The sequence below is a fragment of the Podarcis raffonei genome, chromosome 8, assembly GCF_027172205.1.
Source record: "Podarcis raffonei isolate rPodRaf1 chromosome 8, rPodRaf1.pri, whole genome shotgun sequence".
NCBI lineage: Eukaryota > Metazoa > Chordata > Lepidosauria > Squamata > Lacertidae > Podarcis > Podarcis raffonei.
Genome location: NC_070609.1, coordinates 33,730,997 through 33,757,430, shown reverse-complemented (window position 1 = coordinate 33,757,430; position 26,434 = coordinate 33,730,997). Strand labels below are relative to the sequence as shown.

At 46.3% G+C, this 26,434-nt stretch overlaps 2 protein-coding genes across 4 annotated transcripts; one reads left to right on the top strand and one right to left on the bottom strand.

Annotated features, from left to right (window-relative positions):
• Positions 1 to 1,788: 1,788 nt before the first annotated feature.
• On the bottom strand, positions 1,789 to 17,005 carry YARS1 (tyrosyl-tRNA synthetase 1). Its single transcript, XM_053399075.1, has 14 exons — positions 16,917 to 17,005; positions 15,825 to 15,913; positions 13,550 to 13,696; positions 13,025 to 13,200; positions 11,382 to 11,511; positions 9,395 to 9,475; positions 8,916 to 9,008; positions 7,637 to 7,772; positions 5,952 to 6,037; positions 5,161 to 5,296; positions 4,089 to 4,186; positions 3,681 to 3,874; positions 3,359 to 3,500; positions 1,789 to 2,435 (listed from the first exon to the last, which is right to left on the bottom strand). Exons 2-14 carry the CDS (start codon positions 15,879 to 15,881, stop codon positions 2,325 to 2,327), a joined length of 1,587 nt encoding a protein of 528 aa, XP_053255050.1. The 5' UTR covers positions 15,882 to 15,913; positions 16,917 to 17,005; the 3' UTR covers positions 1,789 to 2,324.
• A 114-nt stretch (positions 17,006 to 17,119) lies between these two features.
• S100PBP (S100P binding protein) lies at positions 17,120 to 26,005 on the top strand. 3 transcript variants are annotated; one of them, XM_053399077.1, is made up of 5 exons: positions 17,120 to 17,236; positions 19,623 to 20,725; positions 22,094 to 22,203; positions 24,971 to 25,067; positions 25,610 to 26,005. In XM_053399077.1, the coding sequence occupies exons 2-5, from the start codon at positions 19,767 to 19,769 to the stop codon at positions 25,740 to 25,742; spliced, it is 1,299 nt and encodes a 432-aa protein (XP_053255052.1). In that variant the 5' UTR covers positions 17,120 to 17,236; positions 19,623 to 19,766; the 3' UTR covers positions 25,743 to 26,005. The 3 variants fall into 3 exon arrangements, with proteins under 3 accessions (XP_053255052.1, XP_053255053.1, XP_053255054.1); XM_053399078.1 differs by lacking the exon at positions 17,120 to 17,236 and adding an exon at positions 18,619 to 18,676; XM_053399079.1 differs by lacking the exon at positions 17,120 to 17,236 and adding an exon at positions 18,814 to 19,066.
• The last annotated feature ends 429 nt before the right edge of the window (positions 26,006 to 26,434 follow it).

The following is a 26,434-nucleotide window of genomic DNA, read 5'->3' as shown; positions in this document are numbered from 1 at the left end:
GTGAGCCTCTCCCAGGAAGCACTCTTTTCCTCTGCTGGAGACACCCCCCCTCCCCTGAACACCACCTCCAGGCTACATCACCTGTCAGGAGCTCACGCCTAGCTAAGAGGCTTTCCTTCTCGCCCCTCAAGCGGGGGTGGGGGTGGGAATATCATAATTTCCCTCTGAACCTCAAGTTACTCTTACCCCAAGGCTGCAGTCTCCTCCCAGATTGTTCTGCCAAGAGCCAACACAGCACTTTGAAGGCAGGAGAACAGACAAATCAGAAGGGGAGTTTGGTGGGGGTGGGGGTGCCCCAGTGGGGCTGGGCACAGCATTTAGAAATGACACCAAGCACCTGAATTTGTTCCCCACCCTCAATGCCTTTGTTTTCTATTCTTTAGGAACATTAGACAACTGATTTATATAGACTTTTGAAGAAGAAGAAAATCTTGGGTCATTTGCTTTTGATTTTTCCCTCATGATTGTAAAACAGGAGTGGGGGAGGGAGCTACCTTTGAGAAAGGGATGAGAGGGGGGAAAGATGGTGAAATACATTTTTAAAGACTGTCTTTGTAAAGATAAATTAAAGCTTGCTTGCTTGCTTGCTGTCTCTCTTACCTTTTCGCTGTCGTGTGAATATATTTGCCGTGGGAGGATGAAAGATTTTATTACCAACAAGAAAGAGGGAAGAGTCTGGAGTGTGTGCGTGCAGAAGGTGCTGGTGTGCAATGGAGGAATCCCAAGAGCAGCCAGTGCAAGTGAGGTCTAACCTAAGGTTACCAGATCCCCCCCCCCCCCATGAATCCGGGGACACTTTTCAACTTCCTACTAAATAGATGGATTTTGTCAGGAGACTGACTTGTAAATCTGGGGACTGTCCCCGGGAAACGGGGATGTCTGGTAACTTTAGTCTAACCATCACGCCCTGCCAGAGGCCTGAGGCAGAGGGGATGCAGTAAGTGTGTGCAACCATCCGCAAGTGATCAACCCACTTGCCGGCCATCCTGGCTGATCAAGCAGAAGTTTCTCTGTCTTCCATCTGGTGGGGATGGGAAGGCGACTTTGCAGCCTATTCCAGTCCAAGCAATGTTATCCCCCCCCCCAAGTGAACAGAGTTTGCAGCTGAGTACATGAGTGCACATCATGCCGGCTGGAACTAATGGTGGTTGTAGTCCAGAACAAACCTCCGTAAGCATAAAAAATGCAAGTGTGCCGGTTACAGCAAATGGAGGTTTGCTCAAATCCCTCTCATTAAGCATGTACAGGTTCACTCACAATAAAAGTAAAGTCTCCAAGTTCTACCACAATAAATATTTCTTATGGAATAAGCTTCTATAACCTACATGCACAAAATGTTCTCCATGTGCAGATAGATTAATGGTAAAAGCTAGAGACAGGTGGCCTTGAGTTTGGACACTTCTACCAGGAAAAAAGTGTTCCTGGTTTGCTTTTTATGGCAGCTGCTCCAGCTCCTCACGTCCTTCTCTCACACACGCTATCAGCCCTCGCCAACCTGGTAACCTGCAGATATTCTAACCTACAGCACCCATCAGCCCAATCAAAATTGTCCAAAACATCTAGAGGCACCAGGATGGGGGAGTCCGATTTAAAGTACTACAAGACTCTTAGCCAGAAAACATGCACATCCCTCTGCTAGTTAAATAACCAGTAACTGGAACTACATGGGGTTTTTACTACGTTGTGCCATTTCCCTGTGAAAAAGAGAACCATTTGATCTGTTACCAAGCATGTTAGAAAGCAGTCATATTGGGCTGAATGCAGCTACCACAGAAAAGCACCAGGAACCAGATGGTGTGACCATTTTATTTGGGGAAATGACAGATGATTTGGAATTCAGTGTTTATGCCTGATGGACCTAACCGTTGCCAATCTGGTAAGAGATCCTCTCCAAATTTTGCCAGCCTGAGTCCGAGCTCAACATCATAGACCTTCTGTTTTAAGCAGAGTATGACAAACATCCTGGAAGGCATGTGGACCAAACCATCATAAGAGGGCAGATCTGTGCCAGCAGCATTTCCTCTTCTACAACATCTGGAGAGGTTTCTGTCACCACCAGAAGTCAGAAGGACGAGGCCATTGGCTCTTTTCTCCTCAGTATAAATAAGACGTGCCTGGAGAGAGAGGCCTCATTGCACTGGCCTCCTGCTTCTAGGTGCCCTTCCCCATTCCGTCCATGTCAAAAGATGGAAGCCATGTCGATTTTTTCATGGGTCAGGTCCAGCTGGGTTGGAATCTCATGGCTGGGAGTGCAATGTAAATATGGAGGGTGTTTGTCGGGCAATAACTGGCACGCATAAGCTGAAAGTGCGAGGCAGAGGCAGCTAGCGGATGCTGCCGCTTTTCAGAGTTTTGCAGGTGAGGTTCCCCAGTTTGGTCATTAAGTTCTTCCCCTTCCACTGGGCCACAGAAGCCTCAGAAATCTGGAAGTCCGCCTGAGAAGAGAAAGAAGAGGCAGGGTGATTTCTCCAGTGCTGTCATGCTGAGGGGCCACAGCTCCGTGGCAGAATACTTGACAGTGCAGAAGGTCCCAGGTTCAATCCCTGGCAGGTTCAGAAAAAAACTTCTAATCACAAATCCCGCAGAACTGCTGTCAGCCAGTATAGGCAATACTGAGTAGAATGGACCAAATCTTTTATACAATAGGAGCAGCAGCAGGAACAGCCTCCTATGTTGACATCAGCTTTGGCTGGCCTGCTGCTCTTCAGATGTTCCAGACTACAACAGTTCCAGGCAGCAGAGGGAAGTTGCAGTTCAAAACAACTGGAGAGCACCAGGTTCACACAGGCTTGTGTACCCTAGTCACATACAACCATACTTTATCAAGCTAACCAACACACCACCCACTCCCTTATTAACTGCTTGGGACTGCTTTTATTCTTACATTTTAAAAAAATTATTAGATTCTCCCTCCAGTTTAAAAATGCCTAATAGGGCACAAGTGTTTTGTTTTCCGAAAATAAGTTGCAGGAATAGGTTTATTCAGAGCCCCCAAATTTTGCACCAGTTGGGAGGCTCAGTTCTCCATATTTAAGCAGATCAGGGTCAACTTACCCTTTTTGCAGACTCTGCTGCTCTGTACTAGTACGAGACGACCCTCTGCAGGCACGGCACACAGCTCTGAAGCCCTTTCTACTTGCCCTGCGGCAGAAACTCTGCCCTCCTGCAAGGGCAGTCACTTAGGATTGCAGAGCAATTCCTGGACTAAGGAATGTCTGGCTTTGCTTTAAGCCAGTGTGCCTCATGCTGGTTGGTGCCAACAGGAGGAGTAGTCCCCAAAACACCTGGAGGGCACACAGTTGCTCAGCTGCCCAATATGGAGCCACCTGCCACTTGGAGGAGCCTCTTCCCCGCTCACCTGCAGCTTCTCAAAGACCTTCTTCTTGGGTTTCAGCTCCTCATCAGGCTGGCCTTCTTCGTAGCCCTCCACAAACACCCGCTCACCGGGGCAGGAGCCAGCCGGGGGGTCCAGGGGCTCTATTTGGCAGGGCTCCCCAGCACTGGAAGAAGAGGATAATCATGTTAGCGGCAAGCAGGCTTCAGTCGGCCTCTCGCTTCGCCTAACAGGAAAACATAGCTAAGGGATAACAAATGCCTGCTTATGCCCCCCATAAGTGGATCCATTTGCAGCCCCTCTGCATGAGCCAAAGTCTGCCTGCCCCACCTTCCACTGCACACACCTGCAAGCGCAGAGCAGCATGGCCTGGGACTCCAGTCCCCGCATCGTCTGAGGCTTCAGGTTGCACACCAAGACCACCAGCCTGTCCTGCAGCTCCTCTTTGGGCACGTGCTCCACCAGCCCACTGACCACCGTCCGCGGCTCAGGCTCCCCCACATCAATCTTCTCCACGTACAGCGTGTTGGCATCAGGATGCTGCGAAGGGAGAAGGGCAGCATCACAGCCCGGTTGTGAAAAGTTGAATGGCCCCCTCCAGGGTTGCAGGCACCCCGCAATCTCCCACGCACCCCAAGCCCAGTACAGAGGCCCAGGGAGTGTGATGGAGACCTCTGCACGCGCTCTCAAGAGTCCTGATGCCAGCACCCTTCTGTCAACCAATTGCCTCTAGGAAGCCCCCTGGCAGGCTTACCTTCTCTACGCTGAGCACTCTGCCAACGCGAAGGTCCACCCGAGATGGCACTACTTCCTCCGGGTCAGAGTTCTTCGTGGGGCCTTTCGCTGAAGGCTCTGCAGACAGGGAAGGGAAGGGAAGGGAGGTTTTTAGGAGAGCTGCAGTTGCAAAGACTGGCAGCAGCCTGGAAAGACTAGGCCTAAAAAACGGTGCTGGACAGGAGACTGATAGATGGGAAATGAAGGGCCCTGTGACAGAAGCAGGGTAGAGAGGATCTCCTGGTGTGTGAGGCTGGGAGAAGAGGGGGAAGCTCCCAGGTCAGACCTAGGAGGGTTCACTGTTTTGTGGGTAGAATATGGGGTAGGATCCAGTTGTGACAGGGCTTTTTTATTTACTTTTTCCTCTTTATTTTCTTCCTTAGTCTTGTTTTTTTTTTAATCTTTTCTCTTTAGATTAGCTTGGCTTTTATTGTATTTTATGTGGGAAACTTGCAATAAAAATTGATTTTTTTAAAAAGATGCTGGTATTCTCTTGCATGAGCAAGAGGAGATGAGGGTGGGATGGAGAGGAGAATTAAAGCAACGGGAAGGCATGGGAAACTGAGTGGTGCAAACGACCCAAGTAACTGAGCAGGAGTCTATTTCAGAGAGAACAACCCAGACTCATGCCCAGTGTTTGCGTATGCCAAAAAGGACCAAGACAGACAAGGGGGTCTGGCCAATCAAAGTGAACCCAGGAAGGAGCCACGCCACAGGGGAGGCGCTTAGCAGGCCCAATTGCTTTGCAGACAGTGAAGGAGGCAAGTCAGATCTTCCAGACCCGGGCAGGGCCTTGAGGGGGCAGACCGGCATCTGCATCAGCCTGCCAGAAATAACTTGCAGGGCTCTTGGTCTCAGAGAGTGCAGGAGCATCTGTGGGAAGCTCTGGAGACTCTGCTTTGCATGGAGAAGTCCCAGGTTCAATCCCAAGCAGCATCTCCTTCAGGAAGGGCTGGGAATGCCCCCTGCTTAAAACCCTGGAGAGCCTCGTCCAGCCAGGGTCAACAGTACTGAACTAGATGGACCAACAGCAGATGCCTTTCAGCCCTTACTTGCTTTGGAAGGATCAGGATACGCAGAGCTGGCCAGTTTCTTCATTTGTGAGCTGTTGAACTTCTCTCTGATGGGCTCAAGGAGCTTGTTCAAGGCCACCTCCACAGAGTTCTTCAAGTCCCCAGGGTGGACAACCTGCACCCATGGAAGAAGATGGAGACCCAGTTAGTCCTGCTCTCCCTAGAGGGTTCCCATCAGTCCCCAGCACCGTTCCTAACAGTGGGCGCAAATCACAAAGCACAATCTGGTGGGCAGGAGGCAGTGGAATGGATGAGTGGTGTAAAATGAAAGCCAATGGGGCTTCACGGGAAAAACATTCCACATATTGCTCAGCTGGTAAGACAGAAATTAAAAGGGGCAGAGAGTCTGATTTATGCAGAACAGCAGTGTTTCTGTACATCTGACCTATGCAAATTCTGTGAGAATGTCTGGTTTGCATTCATTACGACTGCAGAGTTGTTGCTTTAGGGGATGTGCAACACAATTCTTTGTCAGTCTAGAGCCCCTCCCTGTGACTCAGCTTCCCCTTGCGGGCCTCTGATGCAACCCCCCCCCCCCAGGTGGGCATGCAGAGCAAAAGGTCAGGGTCTCCCACCACCAACACACAACTGCTGTCAGGTCTCAGAATCTGCCTGGCAGGATAGCCCAAGCCCTTCATGCCAGTACAGCAGAGCCGTTCCACGAGGAGGTTCTTCCCACATACAAAGCAAGAACAAGGACCCCAGGAGCCCCCCACCCCACCCCTGGCAGCTGGCCACCTCCCTACCCCACCCGCATCCCAGTGTGTCACCTGGTCAGCAAAGTCTTTCTCGAGGTCTCCGTAGTGGGTGTAAGTTTTATTCCCTCCCCACTTCTCATCTCGAAGAATCACAAACTCTGCAGCGGGGGAAAAGAAAGATTTGAAGATCCGCATTAACAGAGTGGTGTACATTTGAGGAGTCACAAGAACACTGCAGGTGTGGGGGGTTCGTATCCAAGGTCCTCAAAATGTCAGTTTTTTAAAAAGCTTCAAAGCCCTTCAGGTTGCAGGGGATACACTGATGATGGTGAAGGAGGACCAAGACCAAGGGCGTCATGTTCCCTTCCCTGCCCTCCCCTGTAGCAGCAGCAAGGCAAATCCCTGTTCTTCCCTGGGCACATGCCCACAAAAAGTATTTCAAAGGAGCTGATGGTGAAGTTAATGGATCCTCTGTCTGGCTGACTTACTCCCAAGTATAAGCGGGTCTAGAAAGGGTTTGAGGCCCCAAGCGTCAGGCTGGACTGGTTACCCTCATGTACGTTCCAGTTCTGGATGATTCATGTTCAGGAGAACAAACTGGTATGGGCTCTTAGGAGGGTAGGGAAGATGGTCATGGGCAGGGAAGACAAGCCCTACAAGGAAAGGGCAAAGAAACCCTGGGTATGTTTAGCCTGGAGGAGACTGAGTGGGGATGCGACAGCCCTTTCAAACACCTACGGTGTATTTCTCTCACACATACAGAGCAGAGGCAAAGGCCTGTTCTTTGCTGCTGCCCAGAAGCCAGAGCTCATGTTGCAGGAGGAAAGGGTTTGGGTAACATGCTAGGATAAAGACTATTTTGACAATGGAGCCAATGAGTGAGAGGGATGGGTGGGATTTCCCTGGCCAAGGGGTCTTCAGGCAGAGGTGGGCCGGCCATCTGTCTAGCTTGGACATTCTGGTATGGAGCGGGGAGTGGACTAGCTAGCATCCACGGTCCCCTCCAGCTCTGTGATGCTACGGCTTCCCTTCACAGAAAAGGAACTGGCCTGCATGCAAGCGCCACACAGACCCTCTGTGGTGCCACTAAAATGCCCTTTTAGTGATTAAAAGAGAGGCTTTCCATCCCAGCCAGGAGAGAAGGGAAACTGCCAGACATAAACAGCAGGGCATGCTGAATTTTTCAACTTTCAAATTCCAAAAAGGAATTTGCTAAAAGGAAGGGTGCTAAAATATTGTAAAATGACTTGGGAATTCAAAAGATATTTTGGTTAAATGAATAGAATTTAGTTTTGCTTGGTACATAAAATGTATGTAAAATTGCATAGAAATCATTAAAAATGATGGCCAATCTACTCGCTGTTATTATTATTAAGCATTACCTGACATTTTCAGGAGGTAAAATTAAAATTCTTTGGTTTTCCAAAAACAGTTTATGTGCTTCTTTGTCAAACGTACTTACCAAGCTAAAAAGAATAGATTTGAATTCCTCATACCAAGAACAGAGTTTTAAAATCCCTCATTGAAGAAATTTGGAAAAAAAATAAGTTTCACCCCCTAAAATAACGCCCTAATATTCAGGCTCTGCTACATACTTGGGGCTTCAGGTAAGCAGGGAGGGGACACAGGTGGAAGATGAAGGGATGTGACCCAGCCCTTCACCTCTAGATTGACCTTTCAGCCAATCAGGTTGCCTGCTACTCCCCATAATAAAATCCTCTAGCTCCTCCCCTTTCTTGCTGCTTGGAGACACTTACCTGATCTGAGTGGGAAGAGCACATGCTTGATGAAGGACAAGACCCCATTGTTCTCCACATTCCCTGGCTCGCAAAATGCCTTCTTGAGCTTCTTCTTCACATCCTCCTTTCGATCCAAGAGATCAATCTTGGACTCCTGGATGAGGGAAGGGAGGGGATGCTCCATGAATTAGCTCCCAGGCACAGCAAGCCACAGAAGTGTACTGGGACTAGTCAGTTTTTCACAGATGGAGGAATAATCCTGAGATGGAAAGAGCCTGGGACCACAGCTACAAGTTTTAGCCCACCTATCTGCTAGAGCAAATCCTTTTGAGTTAAAGGATTTAACTGGATTAACTGAACAGCAGATTTTCCATTTTTACATAAACGCAACAGACTTCACCAATCTGGTGCCCTCCAGATGCTTCAGACAATAACTCTCACCTATGTGCTGGCTGGGGCTGATGGAAATTGTAGTCCCAAGCATCTAAGAGCAGAAGGCACCAAGGTGGCAAAGACGGATTTGCGAAAACCATGAAGCGTGAACATCACCTTGGAATATTGTGTTCTAGTTTTCTCTCAATTGACACTAGATAAATTCAGTGCAATTCTGTTACAATTGATTTTGACAGCTCGATGACTACGCTCTTTAGCGACAAAACGTTGGATTACAGGAACGACGTCTGAGCACTGAACCACTGTATATCACAAGTGGACTCTTTATTACTGCTTTTGTAATTGTTCATGATAAAAACTATTTTGGAAAGAGAGGAAATGAGCACTGAACCACTGATATATTACAAGTGAACGCTTTATTTACTGTGTCTGCTATTGTTTAAGATAAGAAACTACTTTTGTCATTTTAATGGACATTCATTGCTTGTTTACAGATAGCTGCCTTGGTGATATTATCTTGCATGGATTGCAGCAGTCATTGTATCACCACCCTGTTCCTAGTTTTTTCTCAAGCAGGGCATCCTCAACACAGATGCCTGCTGCTCCCTCCCCACCCCTCTTAACCCCTGGGCTCCCAACCAGTGTGTGATGCTCAAAACTGCCAAGTAGGAAATAACTTAGGTGATGCTTTAGGATCTCTTTATGACGAACTGGTCACCAGTTACTTAATTTTCAAATTGAATATTTTACTACCAAAGGTAGAATATAGCTTTTGGATGTTTTATCCGATTTCCTATTTCCTTTCCGTAATGCTGAAGTATTTCAAAGGCATCCCTGCACATTTTAAGAACTCCTCCTTGCAGGATTTGGCTGCCAAGGGCAAGAGTCAAGCTGAAGAACCCACCTCTTCTGAAGAACTCATCTTGCTGCCTGTCAGTCCTGGCACCATGGGGTTCATTAGGTGGATGCGCTTGGCATAGCCCAAGGAGGGGAGGTACTAGAGAGAAACAAACATTCAGGGATTTAAAACAAAGGCTGAAGATGGAGGGAAAGTGGGATGTTCAAGTGTATTATCTGCCTCCCTGAAACCCAATACCTTCTCTGTGGACTGCAGTTTACACTGTGTTCTTACACAACATGTTTTCCATATCCTAGTAGGTTCTGCCCCTATGTTAACCAGCCAGGGGGAAACAGGGAGAGAAAGGATGTGCCTTTTGCATTTTCCACCTCAAGGCCCAAAATATCCACACCTAGCTTACCCTGGGGGCGCAGCATGTGATCAAAGGGAACACAGGTTTAGCTAGCTGAACCATCCAGGGGCCTTCAGCACCAATTGCACAGTGCTCCAAAGAGGCAGCCAGGCAAGTGTCTCATTCTTCTCACCTTCTCTGCAAAAGTGAAGATTTTCCTCTGATCCACTCCTCCAAACTGCGCATCGACTTTGAGGTATTCTTCATCCAGTGCCTGCGGGAACACACAAGCATAGATAACCCCCTGCAGACCCCACTGGTTTGGGGAGACTGGTTGCTTCTTTCCTGCCCCAGGGATACCCCTGGGCACCAGCATCTCTTGTGGCTGCGGGAGCCAGAGACAAACTGTGAAGAAAACAAGAATTCCACCTCTGGCCCAAGCACAACTCACTTCCCAGATTAGGATTTTATTCCACAGGCTTCAGGGTGAGTGAAGCAAGCACCTGGCATCCTCTTAGGTCCTCTACTAGTCTGTTCCTCAAGCATATTGATCTTGGCAAATTGATACTTCACATATCAAGAGACTTCAGAACTATGTTCATAAAAATACCTGCCACCAAACAGGTGCACCCCAACCCTCATGAGGAATGGCGTCTCCACAAATAGAACCATCCATACTTACTGGATCTTTTACTTTCTTCCTCCCCACCCCTTTTCATAAGTGGAAGAATAGCACAACTTATGGAAACACACATACAGTGGTATCTTGGTTTAAGAACAGCTTAGTTTATGAACAACTTGGGTTATGAATGCTGCAAACCCAGAAGTAGGTGTTTTGGTTTGTGAACTTTACCATGGAAGCAGAACATGTTTCGCTTCCTGTTGAGTGTGTTCCATTTGTAAATTGAGTCCCACACTGCTACGGGAAAGCACGCCTTGGTTTAAGAACAGACTTCTGGAATGGATTAAGTTCGTAAACCAAGGTACCACTGTATGGCCTTGGGCATGTGAGGATATTCATTCTGAGCTATGGTAGGTAAAGGGACCCCTTAGGTCCAGTCGTGGACTAAAGCAAGAAAAGAGGGGCTACCCTTATGCTATTCATATAATCAGTTACCAGTAATCAATATATTCACATATGCTCACACATAACAGGGCTTACAGTAATTTTATAAATCCATTTGAATCAAGAAAAGCTTTTGCCTAAGCTAACTGCAAACTGCTTGGAACCGCAAGTCCAGAACCGACCTTTTACCTAGTAACATCCTTGCACCCTAGAGGAAAGGGGAAGCCATGAATCAGAAGGCGCTGGTACAAATCTCCCCCTCAAATCCAGGCTAAAATGGTCCATGAAACAGGAAGGGCCAAACCACAAAAACTCCCTACATGAAGCAGAATGCATAGGGTGAGGTAGCGCCAGGAGATTCCCTCCCTGAGTCTCATTTTCCTGTTCTGTCAGAACTAGGGAAAAGGTCAGACTGTAAATCATTGTACAAGACAATGGAGAGCAGAAGTTGGGGAGTGAACTCTGCATAGGGCCAGGAGCATGGCAGATGCACGCTATTGGTTACTTTTTGCTGGCATTCGTGACTGTCTCATGATCTGTGATTTGCTCAAGTATATAACCTCAGGACTTGTATGCTTCGGGGTCCCAGTCTTTTGGAAAGGATTCCAACTGGGTCTATTATTGCTCAGCAATAAAACCTCACCTTCTTTTTCTCCAAATTGCTGTGTCTGTCTGATCCTTGTTTCACCCTAAGTGGGTACCACTATATTTCACGTGCTTCAGGACGACTCTGGGGTTGTGGCGCTCATCTCACTTTATTGACCGAGGGAGCCAGCGTACAGCTTCTGGGCCATGTGGCCAGCATGACTAAGCCGCTTCTGGTGAACCAGAGCAGCACACGGAAATGCCATTTACCTTCCCGCCGGAGCAGTACCTATTTATCTACTTGCACTTCGATGTGCTTTCAAACTCATAGGTTTGCAGGAGCAGGGACTGAGCAACGGGAGCTCACCCCATCACAGGGATTCAAACCGCCGACCTTCTGATTGGCAAGCCCTAGGCTCTGTGGTTTAACCCACAGCGCCACCCATGTCCCTTGAGCTATGGTAGCCAAGAGCAGAAGAAGCCCACATCTCTTCCCCCCGCCTCCTCCATGATGACGTTAAACAGGTACCTGCAGTCCTGGATAGAGGAGGCCACTGAGCAACGGATGCTCCACCTGCTTGACTACTTCTGCCCCGGCTTTCTTGGCATCATGTTGGGTGACGACAGAGGACAGGCGGTAAACATCCAGCGTGTATTCTCTAAATAGAAAAGGCAGGGAGATAGTGTGGTGGAATGTCCTTCCCTTTCCAGAACTACAAGCAGCTTAGGAGCCTTACCACTTGCAGGTGGATCAGATGTAATGTTAAGGACATAATATGAGGTTGGCTGCTGGATCAGGACGAAGGGGGCCCATCTAGTCCAGCTTCCTGTTCTCACAGTGGCCAGACGGAGGCCCCAGTGGGGAGCCCAGAAGAGGGACCTAGCACAGCAACACTGTGTATGTTTCCCAGCAACTGGCATTCAGGGGGCATGCTGCCTCCGACAGTGGGGGCAGAACACAGCCATCAGGGTTAGTAGTCACTGACAGTCTTCTCCTCCATGAATGTGTCCAGTCCTTTCCTAAAACTAATCAAGTTGGTAGCTCTGACTGCCTCTTGTGGGAGAGAATCTGGTCTCTGTCTCTACCCACCCTGTGCAGATGAGGCTACAATGGAGATGGGGGGGAATCTCTATGCATCTCTCGTTTATGCATAATTTTATATGTCTCTATGCTGTCTCCTTTTACTGGCACAACTTTTCTTCACAGGGGAGTCACCCTGATTATTTTTGAAAGTTTTCTAACCCTACAATATCCTTTATGAGGTGAGACAATGAGAACGGTACACATTATTCCAAATGTGGCCACACCGTAGATGTGTATAACTGCATTATGCTATTGGCAGTTTTGTTTTCAGTTCCCTTCATAATGATCCCTAGCATGGAATTTCACAGCTTTTTCACAGCTGGGTTGGCATCATGAGTCATACATGAAATGAATATTTCTTTGCCCCAATGTGTATCACTTTACTCCAGTTTGCACTGAACTGCACTGGACGTTCTGCTGCCCATTCACTCAGTATGCAGAGGCCCTTTGGGAGCTTCCACAATCTCATTTTGTTTTAACTAACCTGAACAGTTTATGCCTGAACCCAGTCAGACTGTGGTTAGCCTTAACTATGGCAGTTAGTTGAAAACTGAAGCAAAAGCTCTCCATCTTCACCTTGCGGCTGTGCCAGAGGAGTGGGGACCACACAAGCCCAATGCTGATGAACGTAATACTAAGCTTAGCTTTACATCCAAATCCCAACATTAAATTGGCCAAAGGACCGCCAGACAAATAAAATATTCAGTCTAGAGCTAAATATCAAGATGGAGTATTTCTTGGGGAAGGCATTCCTAATCCTAGACAGCACAACAGAGAAGGCACCAAATAAGCCCCACATAGTGGTGGGATATGCAGCGGGGTCTCTCTTGATGAGTTCAGAGAATCGGCAGATGTGTGGCATTTTAAAAGAGAATGTGCGGCACCCTCAGTTTCTCCTATGCCACCTATGGGACTCTGGCAAATCTCCCCTTCCAAATCATCCAATTGGCATCCTTAGCAGGTTTAGGAACTTTTCTAAGTGAAAACTTTAAAACCACCTGCGGAGTTCTTACGGATGCTAATCCCTCTGACCAAGGAAGTTCCCATTTGTTGTTCTGCAGCTCCACACTGCCTCAAAACAAACTTACTTGCTGAGCTGATAGTCAGTCCCCCGGATGAACTTGAGCTTTTCCAGAGGCACACCTATGCTCTCCAGCATTGCCTTGATCACGTTCTCATAATATTGGGTGCGCAGCTCCAGAAGCTCCCATGGTGCCTTCATATTGTCGAGGTATCCATGGAGGTCAGCAAACAGAATTGTCACCTGAGAAAGAAGGGGCATATCAAGCAGGAGTGCCTTGGCCTTAACCCTAACCCTTCCTCTATATGCACTATGAGAACCAACAGGAGCTCAGACCAAATGCCTGCAGACCTAGATATGCCATCCCCAATCCAGAGCTGTCCAGATACTTTGGACTACAACTCCCATCACCCCCAACATAATTCAGCCTTTCTGACTGGGTGCCAGGTAGGAGAAGGCATGAATGGCGTTCAGGGGAAAATTGCCTTCCAGAAGTCTTTGAAAGGCAGCAGATCCTCCTCACTAGGATGACTGCCCCATTGCTACTTGAAAGCAGCCAACAGACCAAATGTAAAGCAGAGCCCAGTTTCACCTCACATCCAGCCTTGAGGAAGTCCGCTATTTTGGTCATGGGTACAAAATAGGCTATATGAGGCTTGCCCGTCGTGGCTGTCCCCCAGTATATCTTCACCTCCCGTTCTTTCAAGATGGCCTTCAGCTTATCCTCTCCTAGAACTTCCTGCAAGCAAAAGAGAGATGTGTTCAGCATCTCAGCTGGAAAAGCAAGAAGCAAGCGAGAAGGGAGAGCTAGGGAAGCCAAAACCCTGCGAGGCAAGGGGATATATTTTTATTTAAAACATTTATATTCCACCTTTTATTATCAGATTCTAGGGTGGTTTACAAAATATAATAAATGATATATATTAAAACAAGAATAACTCAAAACATCAATATACAGTGGTACCTCTGGTTACGTACTTAATTCGTTCTGGAGGTCTGCTCTTAACCTGAAACTGTTCTTAACCTGAAGCACCACTTTAGCTAATGGGGCCTCCCACTGCTGCTGTGCTGCCGCCGCCCGATTCTGTTCTCACCCTGAAGCAAAGTTCTTAACCGAGGTATTATTTCTGGGTTAGTGGAGTCTGTAACCTGAAGCGTATGTAACCAGAGGTACCACTGTAACACCCACAGTAGAAAAATATAAAATCACATTGAACAATAGGGGGCAGGTAAAGCACTAGATCAGCAATTCTCAAAGTGCAGAGCATGAAACATAAATAATTCAAGTCTCCTGAGAGCCCAAAAGATCCACTGATAGAGTAGGCATGGCTTATTCTCTGACATTGCCTCTTCCAATAAGCCTCTACTGGGGACAGATAATCCTGCCCCCAACACTACATTGGGCGTATCACAGTCATTCAATCACTTGCTCTCAGGAGAGACAGGTGCATTGCTTTGGGCAATGAGTGATTTCAATATGGGAGTCATCCATTATAGTAGAGGAAAGTTTGCAGTTATGGTTGGGTAATGTTTGTCCTTTCAATTAGGAGTTACAAAGTGAGTCTTGTGTGACTCAACAGCTTGCTTCTACAGATGATCCTAACAAAATGACAGGCTTTTCCCATTACCTGTTCTGCATTCCTCTCTTTCTTTTAATGCTCAGATTGAGCAGACATGTAGCAGTGCAAATTGTAGGGAAAGCCCTATTGCTAACACATTAAAACCTCATGAGATACCATCACAAGTGGCAAACCCAAGTGAAAAAGCAATAAACCAAGGTCAAACAGCAACCCAGCTCCACAACCACAGGAAACAGTTAAGACATCTGGTTTCTAATCCTCATTACCATACATGTTCCAAAGACTGGAGTAAGATATTAATAACCCAGTTCTTCTACTGCAGACAAGCACTTCTGTGATTTGCTGGAAAACCTTATTTGTACATGGGACCTATGAATCATCCAGAATTTTCAGGTTACCAGTAGGGCTGGGTGATATATCAATATATTGTCCCAAACTGGATTGAAGTCCATATTGTGGTATCGGTTTCATAATTTTTGATCTGACAATATATCATGAATCATGATGTGTGTGCTATGCAAAAAATCACAATGTGGGAGAAGCCATGAAGCCAACCAATGCCTCTACATAGCTCCATCCTGATTTCAGAAATCGTGATATATCAGTATATTGCAATGTTTAGCTAGTGATATATCATGATGTTGAAAACCAGATACTGCTCAGCCTTAGTTACCAGACATCTGAGTCAACAAGGTACAATGTAAAAAATCTGGATTAGGAATAAGGTACTGTGGCAGATCAAGATCTACTCAAAGATGGCTGGATGATATGCTATGGGATTCAGACCCCTTTATCAACAGCAAAAAGTCCTCCAGCCCACACAGGTGTCAGAATTCCTAATCTGTAGTAACTCAGATGTAGCTTTGTATTTGTATATGCCTAGTGTGCTAATGGGGAGGCAACAAGCACCAGAAGACTGTCCCCTAGAAATCTTAGTGTTGTGCCCAGCCCAAAGCTTTGTTTTCACACAAACTGCACTCAAATTTTGAAATTTCTAATTCTCTGCCCAGAGAAATTCCATCCAGATACGAGGCTAGGGCATTTCATACGGGAGAGGCTCCCAGTGTGAATAATTTGGGGTGGAAGAAGGCTTATTTTAGGAAGGAAATGTTCCCAATCCTTAAGTTTATTTATAACAAAAGAAAATAATGAGGGGTGTGTGTAATAAAAAACTTATTTTGGAGAACAGAGTGGGGCAAACCTTTTATGCTTATTCAAACTACTTTTGCACCCATATGTGGAATATTTTTTTTAAAGCCTCATTTTCAAACATTCCTACAGAAGTACCTGCAAATTTCGGGTGATCAAGTGATACTTCTCCTGTGCTTTCAGTTCATGCCCCATTGTGCCAGCAGTTGCTCACCCACCCTTATGAGCTGAAATTGGAAAAAGAAATGCATGTTAGGCAATCAAAGAAAAACAGGAGTAAGCATCAAGGAGGTCTCCTGCTTCCTCACCAGGCATTCCCAACACAAGCCAAATTTCTCCTCTCCCAATGGCAGAAGGTTAGGGGAAGAGAACAAGCCAGCAGAGTCTGATACAATTTCATGTCCCCACAAGGCAAGAGAAGGGAATCAGAAAGCACCACATAACAGCTGAACCAGAAGCCTCTGTGCATGCCCCCCCCCCATTTAATGGGGTGGTCTTGGTAAAAGAGAATCCCTAGGAATTCATACATATTGCCTGTGTAAAGCAGAGGCTGCTGATCCCCACTTGAATCAAGTACGCTTAAAAAACAACAACCAAAAACAAACAAGGTGGGGGATCCTGGAAATGACAGGCCAGTTAGTTAAATTTCCGTTCTGGGCTCACTGGTAGAAAGTACTGTTGAATATAAAATTACCCAGCAAAAACAGAATGGCTACTGCAAAGGTAAGTCTATTTCGGGAATCTATTAAGAGTTCTTTGAAAGCGTCAATTAAGCCTATAGATAGATCCCGATCAGTCTCAAGGTGATTTACGATTAAAGCAACTGAAAATGCCACGATCATTTGCCAGCCTCATCCATGAATTTGTCTGATTTATTAGTATCACCTCTATTATGTAAAGCAGTGCTTTTATCCCGCTCTCCTCTAAAGGAAAAAAAAGTCTCTCAGGGCAGCTAGCAGGCCCTAACCCCTGGGTTGCAATCTGAAAGAAACGGCAAGAAAGGAAAAAGAACTGAGGAGGGAGATGGAAAAAGAAGCAGCAAAATCAGGCCCTGGGTCCCCCCCACCCCGCTTCAAATCCCCTTCAAAGTCATCAGCCCATATGGTGGCAGCGAGTCCCATATACTAACTCGGGGCCTTCCACGCCATCCCTCGTTATCTCCCCTCCCCCCACCTACCCCTCCTTGGGCGCCGGGGGGCTCCCAATGCCCCCCTCTCTCCGCTCCCTCACCTTTCCTCTCTCTCTCTGACACACGCCAGCCGGGGTCTGCCTCCGCGTTGCATCAGCTTCCTCGCTCTCGGCGCTCTGCTTGCCAGCCTGGTGGCCTCTTCCCCGCCCCGAGACTGGAAGGGAGGGGGCGGGGCTTCCACTGCGGCTGGGCCTCTGGCTCGCTCGGCTCATTCCTCCTCCGAGTGGGCTTGAAAGAGCGGCCGATGGATGAATCGGCCGGCGACCTTGAAGCCTTGTGCAAAGTAGAGGAGGCGGAGAAGCGACGGCAGGGAGCTTAGGCGCCGCATCCGGCTCATTGCGGGAAGTCAAGATGGCGGCGGGTGAGTGTGGGAAGCAGCTCTTTCCCTCCGCCGCCGCCGCCGCCCCCCTCTCACCGGGAATAAAGGGGGCCCCGCTGGGGGGTGACGTTGTAGAGTGCAGACCTCTTCTTTTGGGAAGGTTTGAGGGGGCGGACTAAGTGGGGAGAGGTCTGGTCTGGGCTTCCGCTCCCTCCCAGCTGCACGGAGTGTACTTGCGGTGCAAGGAGGCGCTCTGAGCCACTGCTCTGGGAAAGGAAGGAGGTTCGAGGCGGCCTGGCCAGGTGCAGGGGAGACCCGTAGTGGGTAGCAGGGGCGGAGAGGCACCGAGGAAGGGAGGCGGGGAGACTCCCTCGCTTTGCAGAAACTGCAAAAAACGAGGCAGGAGTTGGGTTTGTTTTTGTAGCCCAGGAGGTGCTTCGCTTCTGGTGTGCCTAAGGCGGCCGCCCCAATTATCCCCTAGCCCGTCTTTCCAGGTGCTGCCCCCTCTCCACAAAGGGCCATAGATCTGTAGAGTTGGCAGGGGTCCCAAGGGTCATCTAGTCCAACCCTCAGCAAGGATGGCCACCCAACCTCTGCTTAAGAACCTCCATTGAAGGAAAACCCACCAGCTTCCCAGGCAGTCTATTCCAATGTCAAGCAGCTGTTACCATCCGCAAGTTCTTAGCGTTTAGTCAGAATCTCCTTTCTTGCAATTAGAATCAGTTGGTTCGGGTCCTGCCCTCTGGAGCAGCAGAAGACAAGCTTTCTCCATCTCCCCTTAAGGGGTCCCTGTGCCAGGCTGAGAAAAGGGGTGGTGCTCTATCACTGAATTATGGTCATTTCCCATCACCTAAATAGCAGAATTCAGCAGAGTTGTGTTGCCCCCACAGGCTTTAATGAATTCTAAAGCACATCTTCATTTTAGTGTAGAGTTGCTATCTTGTTTTGCCCACAGATACAAAGTAACATGAAATATTAGTGTAACAGTAGCTCATTTGTTCATAAGCTGGTGAGGTGCAGATTTCCTGGTACATGCTGTGGAAACTTTAAATCTCAAAGTAGACTTCCCTAGAGAGTCTCTGCCAGCCAGAGTAAACAATACTGAGCTTGAGGAACAAACTGGCTGAATTGGTCATTTAAGGCAGGTTCCTCTGTTCCTTTGTAACACAGTTAAAAGTTACCGTATTTGTCACTCTATAAGATGCATCAGACCACAAGACGCACCTAGTTTTTGGAGAAGGAAAACAAGAAAAAAAATATTCTGAATCTCAGAAGCCAGAACAGCAAGAGGGATCGCTGCGCAGTGAAAGCAGCAATACCTCTTGCTGTTCTGGCTTCTGGGATAGCTGCGCAGCCTGCATTCGCTCCATAAGACGCACACACATTTCCCCTTACTTTTTAGGAGGGAAAAAGTGAGTCTTATAGAGCAAAAAATACGGTATCCTGATGTGTTTGTAAACTGTAAAAGTATCAAATCTGAAAGTGACTGAATTTTCTTCTTGTTCCAATTTAATGTTTTAAAAATACTTGATTGTTATTGGACAGTGGCCTTGTTTGCACTTTAATAATAATAAATTAATAATAATATTTTTTTTTATTTATACCCCACTCTCCCCGGCCAAGACTGGGCTCAGGGCTGCTAACATCAGGTATAAAAACAAAAGTGAATATGCAGTCTGCAAGTGCACAGGGAGACAAATGAGGCAACATTGCTCCTCCTTGCACCTGCAGTGATACTGGGAGCTACTAGGGTTGTGTCTGAACATTGGTTTAGTAGTTCCAAACAAATCACAAGCCAGAATTCCGATATAATCGTGTTTGGATGTGAGCTGTATCTTAGATCTCAATAATGCAGGAGTGGGGAAGAGCAAGGTGACTGATCAGTTCCTTACAATGTTTTTTTGCCTCATTTGGAAGCAATCCTCATAGAGAGCAGTAACACTTGCTTTCAAATAAATGTACTTAAAGCTGAAACCTTAATTTTGCAAAGGGTTCAAAGAACCATGTAAAGGTAGATAACTAGTATTCCTATTTACAGGTGATTGTAAAATAGAGTTCTTTTTGAACTCATCTCTGATCTAGCATCTCCAACTCTTTAGCACTGGCCCATGTTGGCTCTTAAATTTACATTTATAAAATGTAAACTTTGGAGTATGTGTAAGAAAAAAGCATACCATTTAACTATCTCTATGAAAATTTCTTTGTTTCATTTTTTAGTCAGCTTTTCTGATTTGTATGTGAGTTAAATAATGTTTTATTAGAACAGCTGTAATGAATCTGAGTGAGACATTTGTTAGGTAGTGTAGTCTTCAGAGGAGAAGAGCAATTGCAGTAGAGTAGATTTCTTCTAGCACAGATGCAGTTGCAGGGGAAGGAGAGCATGAGATTTCTTCAACTAGCTTCTATTTTGTCCTTTTCTTTCTTGCAGGCAACTGAGAACCACTTTGGCGGAAGGGAAGCCTTGAGTATAGATTTCCCTTGCTTGGCTTCTTCTAGTCTGGAGTGAACATGGTAGCAAAGGGTTACTTTTAAAAAGGAAAGAAAGAAAGAAAGAATCAGTGCAAGCAGCATCATGGCAAGTAGCACTTTCCGCACCCGTTTAAATCTAAAAGTCACTTTCTTAAATGATTTAGTTTCCAGGAGCAAGCGATCCTTTGAAGAGTTTCAAGAGGAGGAGCAACCAGACACAAAGAGACACAAACTCTCCTGCTTGCCTTTTGGTGCACTTGCAGATCCTTCCTCATCAAGCAATGGAATAGCAGTTTCTGCAGTGTGTTCTGTGGCCACCAATGGACAACCTGATGATAGCAACACAGATGACATACTAGATGACAGCTTACTGGAGCCTTCAGATGGGGAACTCTCAGACTTTTCCACTGGACTCACTTCTGAAGCTGAAGATGAACTTTTGTCAGATAGTCAACCACACTGCCCGGAGACCTCAAATTCCATAGCATTTGAACCAGATGCAGAACATGTTGGAATTTTGTGTGCATTAGGATCTTCTAAGCCTTCTGGTACTCTAGATCTAGAGTCTAGAAAAACAGAGCCACTGTCTCCAGCTGACCCTTTAGTCTGTTCAAGTTCTTGCAGAAATGACTCTGAAAGTCCAGAAAGTGGGAGTGACTTGAGCACAGGGTCTCAAAACCAAGCTGGATTTGGTTTGGATTCAAACAGTTCTGTTCTTCCAGAAGCTGTGTCAGTTGCAGCAGCTGCCTTGAGTCTGCAAAAGGATAACAATGTGCCTGGGGTATTGGATAAAGAAGCTGCTCAGGCAGTGGTAGACGATAACTTGGAAAGAGTGAGACAGCTCATGGCAAAACCTGAGAGAGCTGAAGGGCCCTGCAAGGAACAGGCTTCCCTAAATCAAAATGACCTAGGAGAAGAGAGTGCAAACAGCCCACCTCAAGAGGCTGAAGGAGATTTGGATTCTGCTGGCTTGCATGAAGAAGCTGCACCATCCTGTTCCACATCCATCGGTGATCAAAGAAAGGGATATATGGAAGGTCCCAGCATCAAAGAGTCAAACTGGTCAGCACCGCTTTTCCTGGTGCCTATAGCTAGGCTTGCTTTCTTGAGTCTTGGTGTGCTATGCTCTGCTTTCTCCTCTGCATCTGTTGTGCAGCTCTGCACCCTAGGTGGGAGGGGGTTGTATTTGATGTTTGTATGTGCACAATAATACTAAAGCCTGGTAGGGCTTTTCATGTATCATTTATTTAATAATAATAATAATAATAATAATTAATAATTAGTAATGTATCCCTTTGCCTTGCACTAGATCAGGCACTCCCAAACTCGGCCCTCCAGATGTTTTGGGACTATCATCCCTGACCACTGGTCCTGTTAGCTAGGGATGATGGGAGTTGTAGTCCCACAACATCTGGAGGGCCGAGTTTGGGGATGCCTGCACTAGATAGTAGCAAGCACACAATTAACTGCTGAAAGGGGTTCTTGTGTTGTTTATATGTCCCAAGTTTTCAGGAGAACCAGTGTGGGTCTGAAACCGCTTGACAAACTTCTTTCTTGTTCACCACATAGATTGCTCTGTTTATATTACTCTATTTCCATCCTTCTCCCTTCTTCCTTCTGCTGCAATGCTCTGTTTCCAGTTTTCCTGCCAAAACATGGAATTCTCAGCCGTGGAAGGTGTTGCCCACTTGCTGAGATCTTTGACAGTAATGAGGGCTATAAACCTTTCCGCAAAACCAGGAATTTAATATTCTCAAGAGATCTTGCATATATGTGGTGGTGGTACATGATGCCTACAGTCTTATGATGCCTTACATCTTGCAAATGGAGAGAGTTGTGGAAATGTGTCTTATTTAGATTATGGCATCCATGTAATGCTGCCTTGTGTATAAACTGATTCTGCCTTATTTAATAGTTTATTTATGATATAATTTTTTTATTCTTGAAGATGAGCTAAGCATCCTCTTCCCCACATAATTTTGTTGTTTAACAGATTTTCACCGAACTTTACATGGGGTGTTTTAATTTTTGTGAAAACCATTGTGGGAGATTTAATTTTTCAAAAAGTATACCCTCCCAAGCTTGGAACAATTTTTCATTTGTTCAATTTAAAAAGTATGTGCTGCTGAACTGTAAATTAAACCTGTAAATGGACTCCAAAAGATATGCATTAAAATAGTAAACAAAATTTAATGTTAAAAACAAGTTTATGAAAAGCCAGATGAATAAAATCAATAGTTAAAAGTATATTTATGCTAAATTATGGATTGAAAGTACCCTTCAGTTATTGCAAGGTGCAAGGAACAACCTCTGTAAAATCATGCCCTCTAGTCTTAGTGTGCTTAAATTCTCTCAGTAACACATCGTATTTGTCTAGCAGATGGCTTTGCAATTCTTAGCAGTTTTGTCATTTTCTCCCCCATCCTCCAGTCCTATAAGGTCCCGATGTCGGATATACATTGAAGAGGCAAAACTTGAGTCCAGCAAGGAAAAATACATCAATGCTGTCCTTGCCCATGCTCAGCGTGCTGAACTGATAGGTAAGCTGGAGGTGGAATCAAAATTTTTCTGGGGTTCCTTTTTTCTGCTGGCATAAAGTGTTGCCATTGGGTAAGGGTTGATTCAGAAAATGTTTTCCCCCCTTCTCTCTCTGCCGGAGCTGGAGACCTGGTGGCATGGAATTTTGTGCAATTAATTTTTGCTTTTGTACCTGCCCCTCAACCTAATTGGGGTGAGACAGGAGTTTTTCACCTGACCTTCCCTCATATTTATTTATTGCATTTATATCTGTCCTTCCTTTATCCTGGCTTTCAGGGGATTACCTCATCTTATTACTGCAAAAAACTCTGTGAGGTAGTTTCACTTAAGAACGAGCTGAAAGTCTGAGAAGTCTTTGTGGCTGATCAAGGGTTTGAACCCACATCCCTCAAGTCCCGCCCCCCCAAAAAAATTCTAGCTACTGTGTCCTGACTCTCCTGGGGCAGGCAACTTGCCTTTCTTGCCAAAATATCATATGGCCATTTTGCTCAGCGGCACTTTTGTGATACTGGATGCCAGTTCTTTCTGCCACAGTGTGCACTGCATTGTAAATTAGTGGTGGGCAGGATGGAGGTCAAGGGAAGGACACAGGTTGTTCTAGATGGCCTTTAGATTCTTTGAGACACTCTCCCTGGAGTTGTAAAGAGGAAGGCAGCCCCCTCTGCTCCCTATCTTCCAATGGTGGTTTATTTATTGGTTTCTTCGGGGGCAAATGAAGAGACCTTTTCAGGAAGACCAGTTATGCTGCTTCTTGCCCAAATTCATTCAGTCTGTCTGTCTGTCTGTCTGTCTCTCTGCACAGGCAATACTAACAAGGTGCTGGGCTGCTTCCAGTGTATGGATTGAGGACAAATCATGTGGGCAGAAGGAAAACTCTAATTAGGATCCTATTTTTCTTTTTTCACTGTGCCTTTCAAATTAATATGCAATGTGTACATTCAGAGTTCTGGCACGTCACACCAAAATTGCTCATGAATGCTTCGTGTAATGTGCACAAGCTGTTTGTTTATTAGCACAAACATGTATTATCTTGGGTAGCTTTAGGCATAGAATTGGTGGTCTGGCATGGGAAGGAGAGGCAATCCTAGGCCAGAGCAGGAAGCAAGGCTCTTGGCTGCTGCTCAAAAAGGGGACTCTTTAAGTAGCTCTGAGTTTTGCTATACCAGTCCCACATTCTTCTGATTTTTCCTGTAGGCTTTATGTTGGTGTGTGATTTTTGCCTTGATTACTCTGCAGAACAAACACCTGAGGCACACTTAACATGTTCTGGCTGCATCTGTCATGGAGGTCCAGGGGCACTCCAGGTGCATGAGCCTGGAGATGGCTTGAGAGCGGTTTCCCTGTGGCACAGTGCACCAGTAAATGCTAAATGGGAGGGGGAACTGGGGGGGGGGGCCTTTCCTGTGCCACTGCCTGGTAAGGACAGGCAGAAAACAGCTGAGTGATGGATTTAACTCCTAAAAGAGGCCCCTCTTACAAGTCAGAACTTAAGCTGCTGTGTGGCTCTCCTGGCAGAGAGCCTGGGAAAATTAGCAAGGACAAAGGATTGCCTCTTGTATGTGCAGGTTGGGTTATGACCATAGATGTTGCACTTCTCCCATGGTATGTGTGAGAAAACAATGCAAGGCCAAAGTCATTCCTGCTTCTTGCCAGCAGGTGGTGCCAGAACACAGTGGAGGAAGTAGAGCACAGCCAAAAAGCAGCCAGAGAATGACTTGACTGTAGCTGACTGGGCCTGTTAACCTGTTGTTGTTACCCTGGGCATGCAGCTTCCACTGGCTCTTGGGGACAGTAGGGGGTGGCAGTGACCTCACCAGTCTTCCAGTTGAGCCTTGACTTGGTTTTTAAAACATGGGTGCAGTAAAGGTTAGGGCTTACTTCATGCATGGGTGCATTGAATCGGTTATGAGGCTTTTAAAATGCTGGTGAATGTAAACATGGGAAGCTATTTCAATATCCCAGCTTGTGATGGGGAGGCAAACTCCCGTTGCTAGCAACTCTTTGCAAGTAACACTAGACACCCTCCGCTTCTGCACAGCCTTCAGGCAACTAAATCATCACTGGTGTTGAAGATATTGTTTGCTCCAGTCAGCCAGGGAGGAGCAGGGTATAGGTTTGTGGAAAGATTTCTTACTTCCTGCCTTTCCCTGACTGAAATTCTCCGCTCAGGAAATTAGCTTTTACAGGTCATTAGCAGCATAATGGGGCATTTCAAACAGTGCGTCTACAACCTGCTGTCCAGAACACTTCTGAGGCCTCCCTTATCCTGAGTTGGCATGACTCATCCTTATTTGGAAGATCCATTCTAAAGAACAGTGTGCTTCAGTATTTCACAGGAAACTTAATTTGTGCTTCCACAGTAGCCATTTCTTCCCCAAAACTCAACATGCATGTTTAGACCATCACCTTAGGATCCTTACATATTTGACTTCCTCTGTGTAATACACTGCCTAGCATAGCGTTCCCCAGTCTGGTGCCCTCCATGTGTTTTGGACTACCAGCACCCAGCAGCTGTCTGGTTCAGCTGTCTGGAGTTGAGAGCCAGAGGGCACCCAGTTGGGGAAAGCTGACCTAAACTTTATTGAACCTCAGGGGTGGCCTATGTGGTACCCTCTACAGCAGCTTCCATTATCCCTAGCCATTGGCCATAGTGGCTAGAGCTAACAGGAACGGAATTCCAACAACATTTAGAGGGCATTGCATTACCTACCCCTGTGGTACCTGATGCAAACACATTGGGTTGCATTGCCTTGCTCTGCCAAATTTCAGATGAAGTCAATGAGTTGCAGCAGCTGATGTTCACCGTGACTGCTGAAAACCGCTACGGGGAACCCGGATTTGCACACCCAACAGACCTGACCGTAAGGTACTGTGTCACCCTTCATGAAACCAAGGGCAGCAGGACCCCAGTGGCAGGTTTACCTCCCTAAGAAACAGAATAACTTGCCTAAAACTGTTTTCAAGAAGGTAAAAAAGCTGCTGAACGAAGAGTCTTGTGGCACTTTAAAGACTGATGCAATTGTTATAAGCTTTTGTGCACTAGAGTCCTCTTCAGATGCATTAAGTCACAGATACCTGTTTGGGGGGTGGGAGTAGCAAACATTGGGGTCAAACAGCATTGAAATGGGGGAGAAATGCAGAGTGGTAATTTGCAACCACAGTAGTTGGTGTATGAAACAGGGGAGGACTATTGCTTTCCTATCCTGGTTGGGGGCTTCCCAGATGCCCCTGGCTTACCTCTGTCGGAACAGTGCTGGTCTACATACGGACTGATTCAGCAAAGTGTAGTAGAAGAAAATCTTCCAAAGGACAGATGGGTTTCAGGGTGGGTGGGATGGGTGCCTCCTTTGCATTTGCACTTGCTTTACATTGATTTATACTTACTGTTGTTCTACCCCTAACCTGCAGGAACTATGCACAGCGAGCTAAGAGTACAGCCCACAGATGTTCCCTTGACCAGTGGGTCGATAGGAACAATCGCAACCTCCGTCGTTTTGAGAGTGTCCCTGATCGCTTCAGGCGCAGCCCTATCCCAAGCTAGAAGTGTCTCACCATTAAAATTAAGTTGTCTTTTATCTGCGCTTCAAAGTTGATTGTCAGCTTCATTATTATTATTATTATTATTATTAATTTCAGTTTTTAAGTTAAGGCCAGTTTATAATTTGTTTTTGTTAGAATTTTTTGTTCATCTTGAACTTGTCCTCTGCCAAATGTTTTATATATTTTTGGCATTTTGATGTTTCACCAAGCAGTTTGATACTGTATGCTGTGGCAATTTTTATAAATGCTTGTGCCTTTGAAATATCTTGCAGTGTGTTCTCTTTCTTCCTCCCTGCCTCCCAGTGGGTGATTGACTGGTTTGCATGTGCAGCTCAGTTATATGTTTCTGTACCGTTTTTAGAAGTCTGGAGGTGAATTAAGACATGAAGGGTTACAGGCAAAGCATTCATTTCACATTACACACAAGAGCTTACACATTCAGTTGCCAAGACCTCAAGTAGTGAGAGATGGAGAGGACCTTTAGGGGTGAATGAGAGGTATTATTCTTCCTGTCCGTGAAATGGGTCTTACAGATGGGCTCAGAACAAATCAACGTCCTTCAGTGCTGCATCATTCCCTTAAAGAGGGAACTTGTGTGGTTTATCACATATCAATTTGGAAGCAAAACAGAGCCTCCCAAAAATAAGCTAGTGATTTCTGTACATTTGGAGGCAAGCATCAGTTATCTGCTCA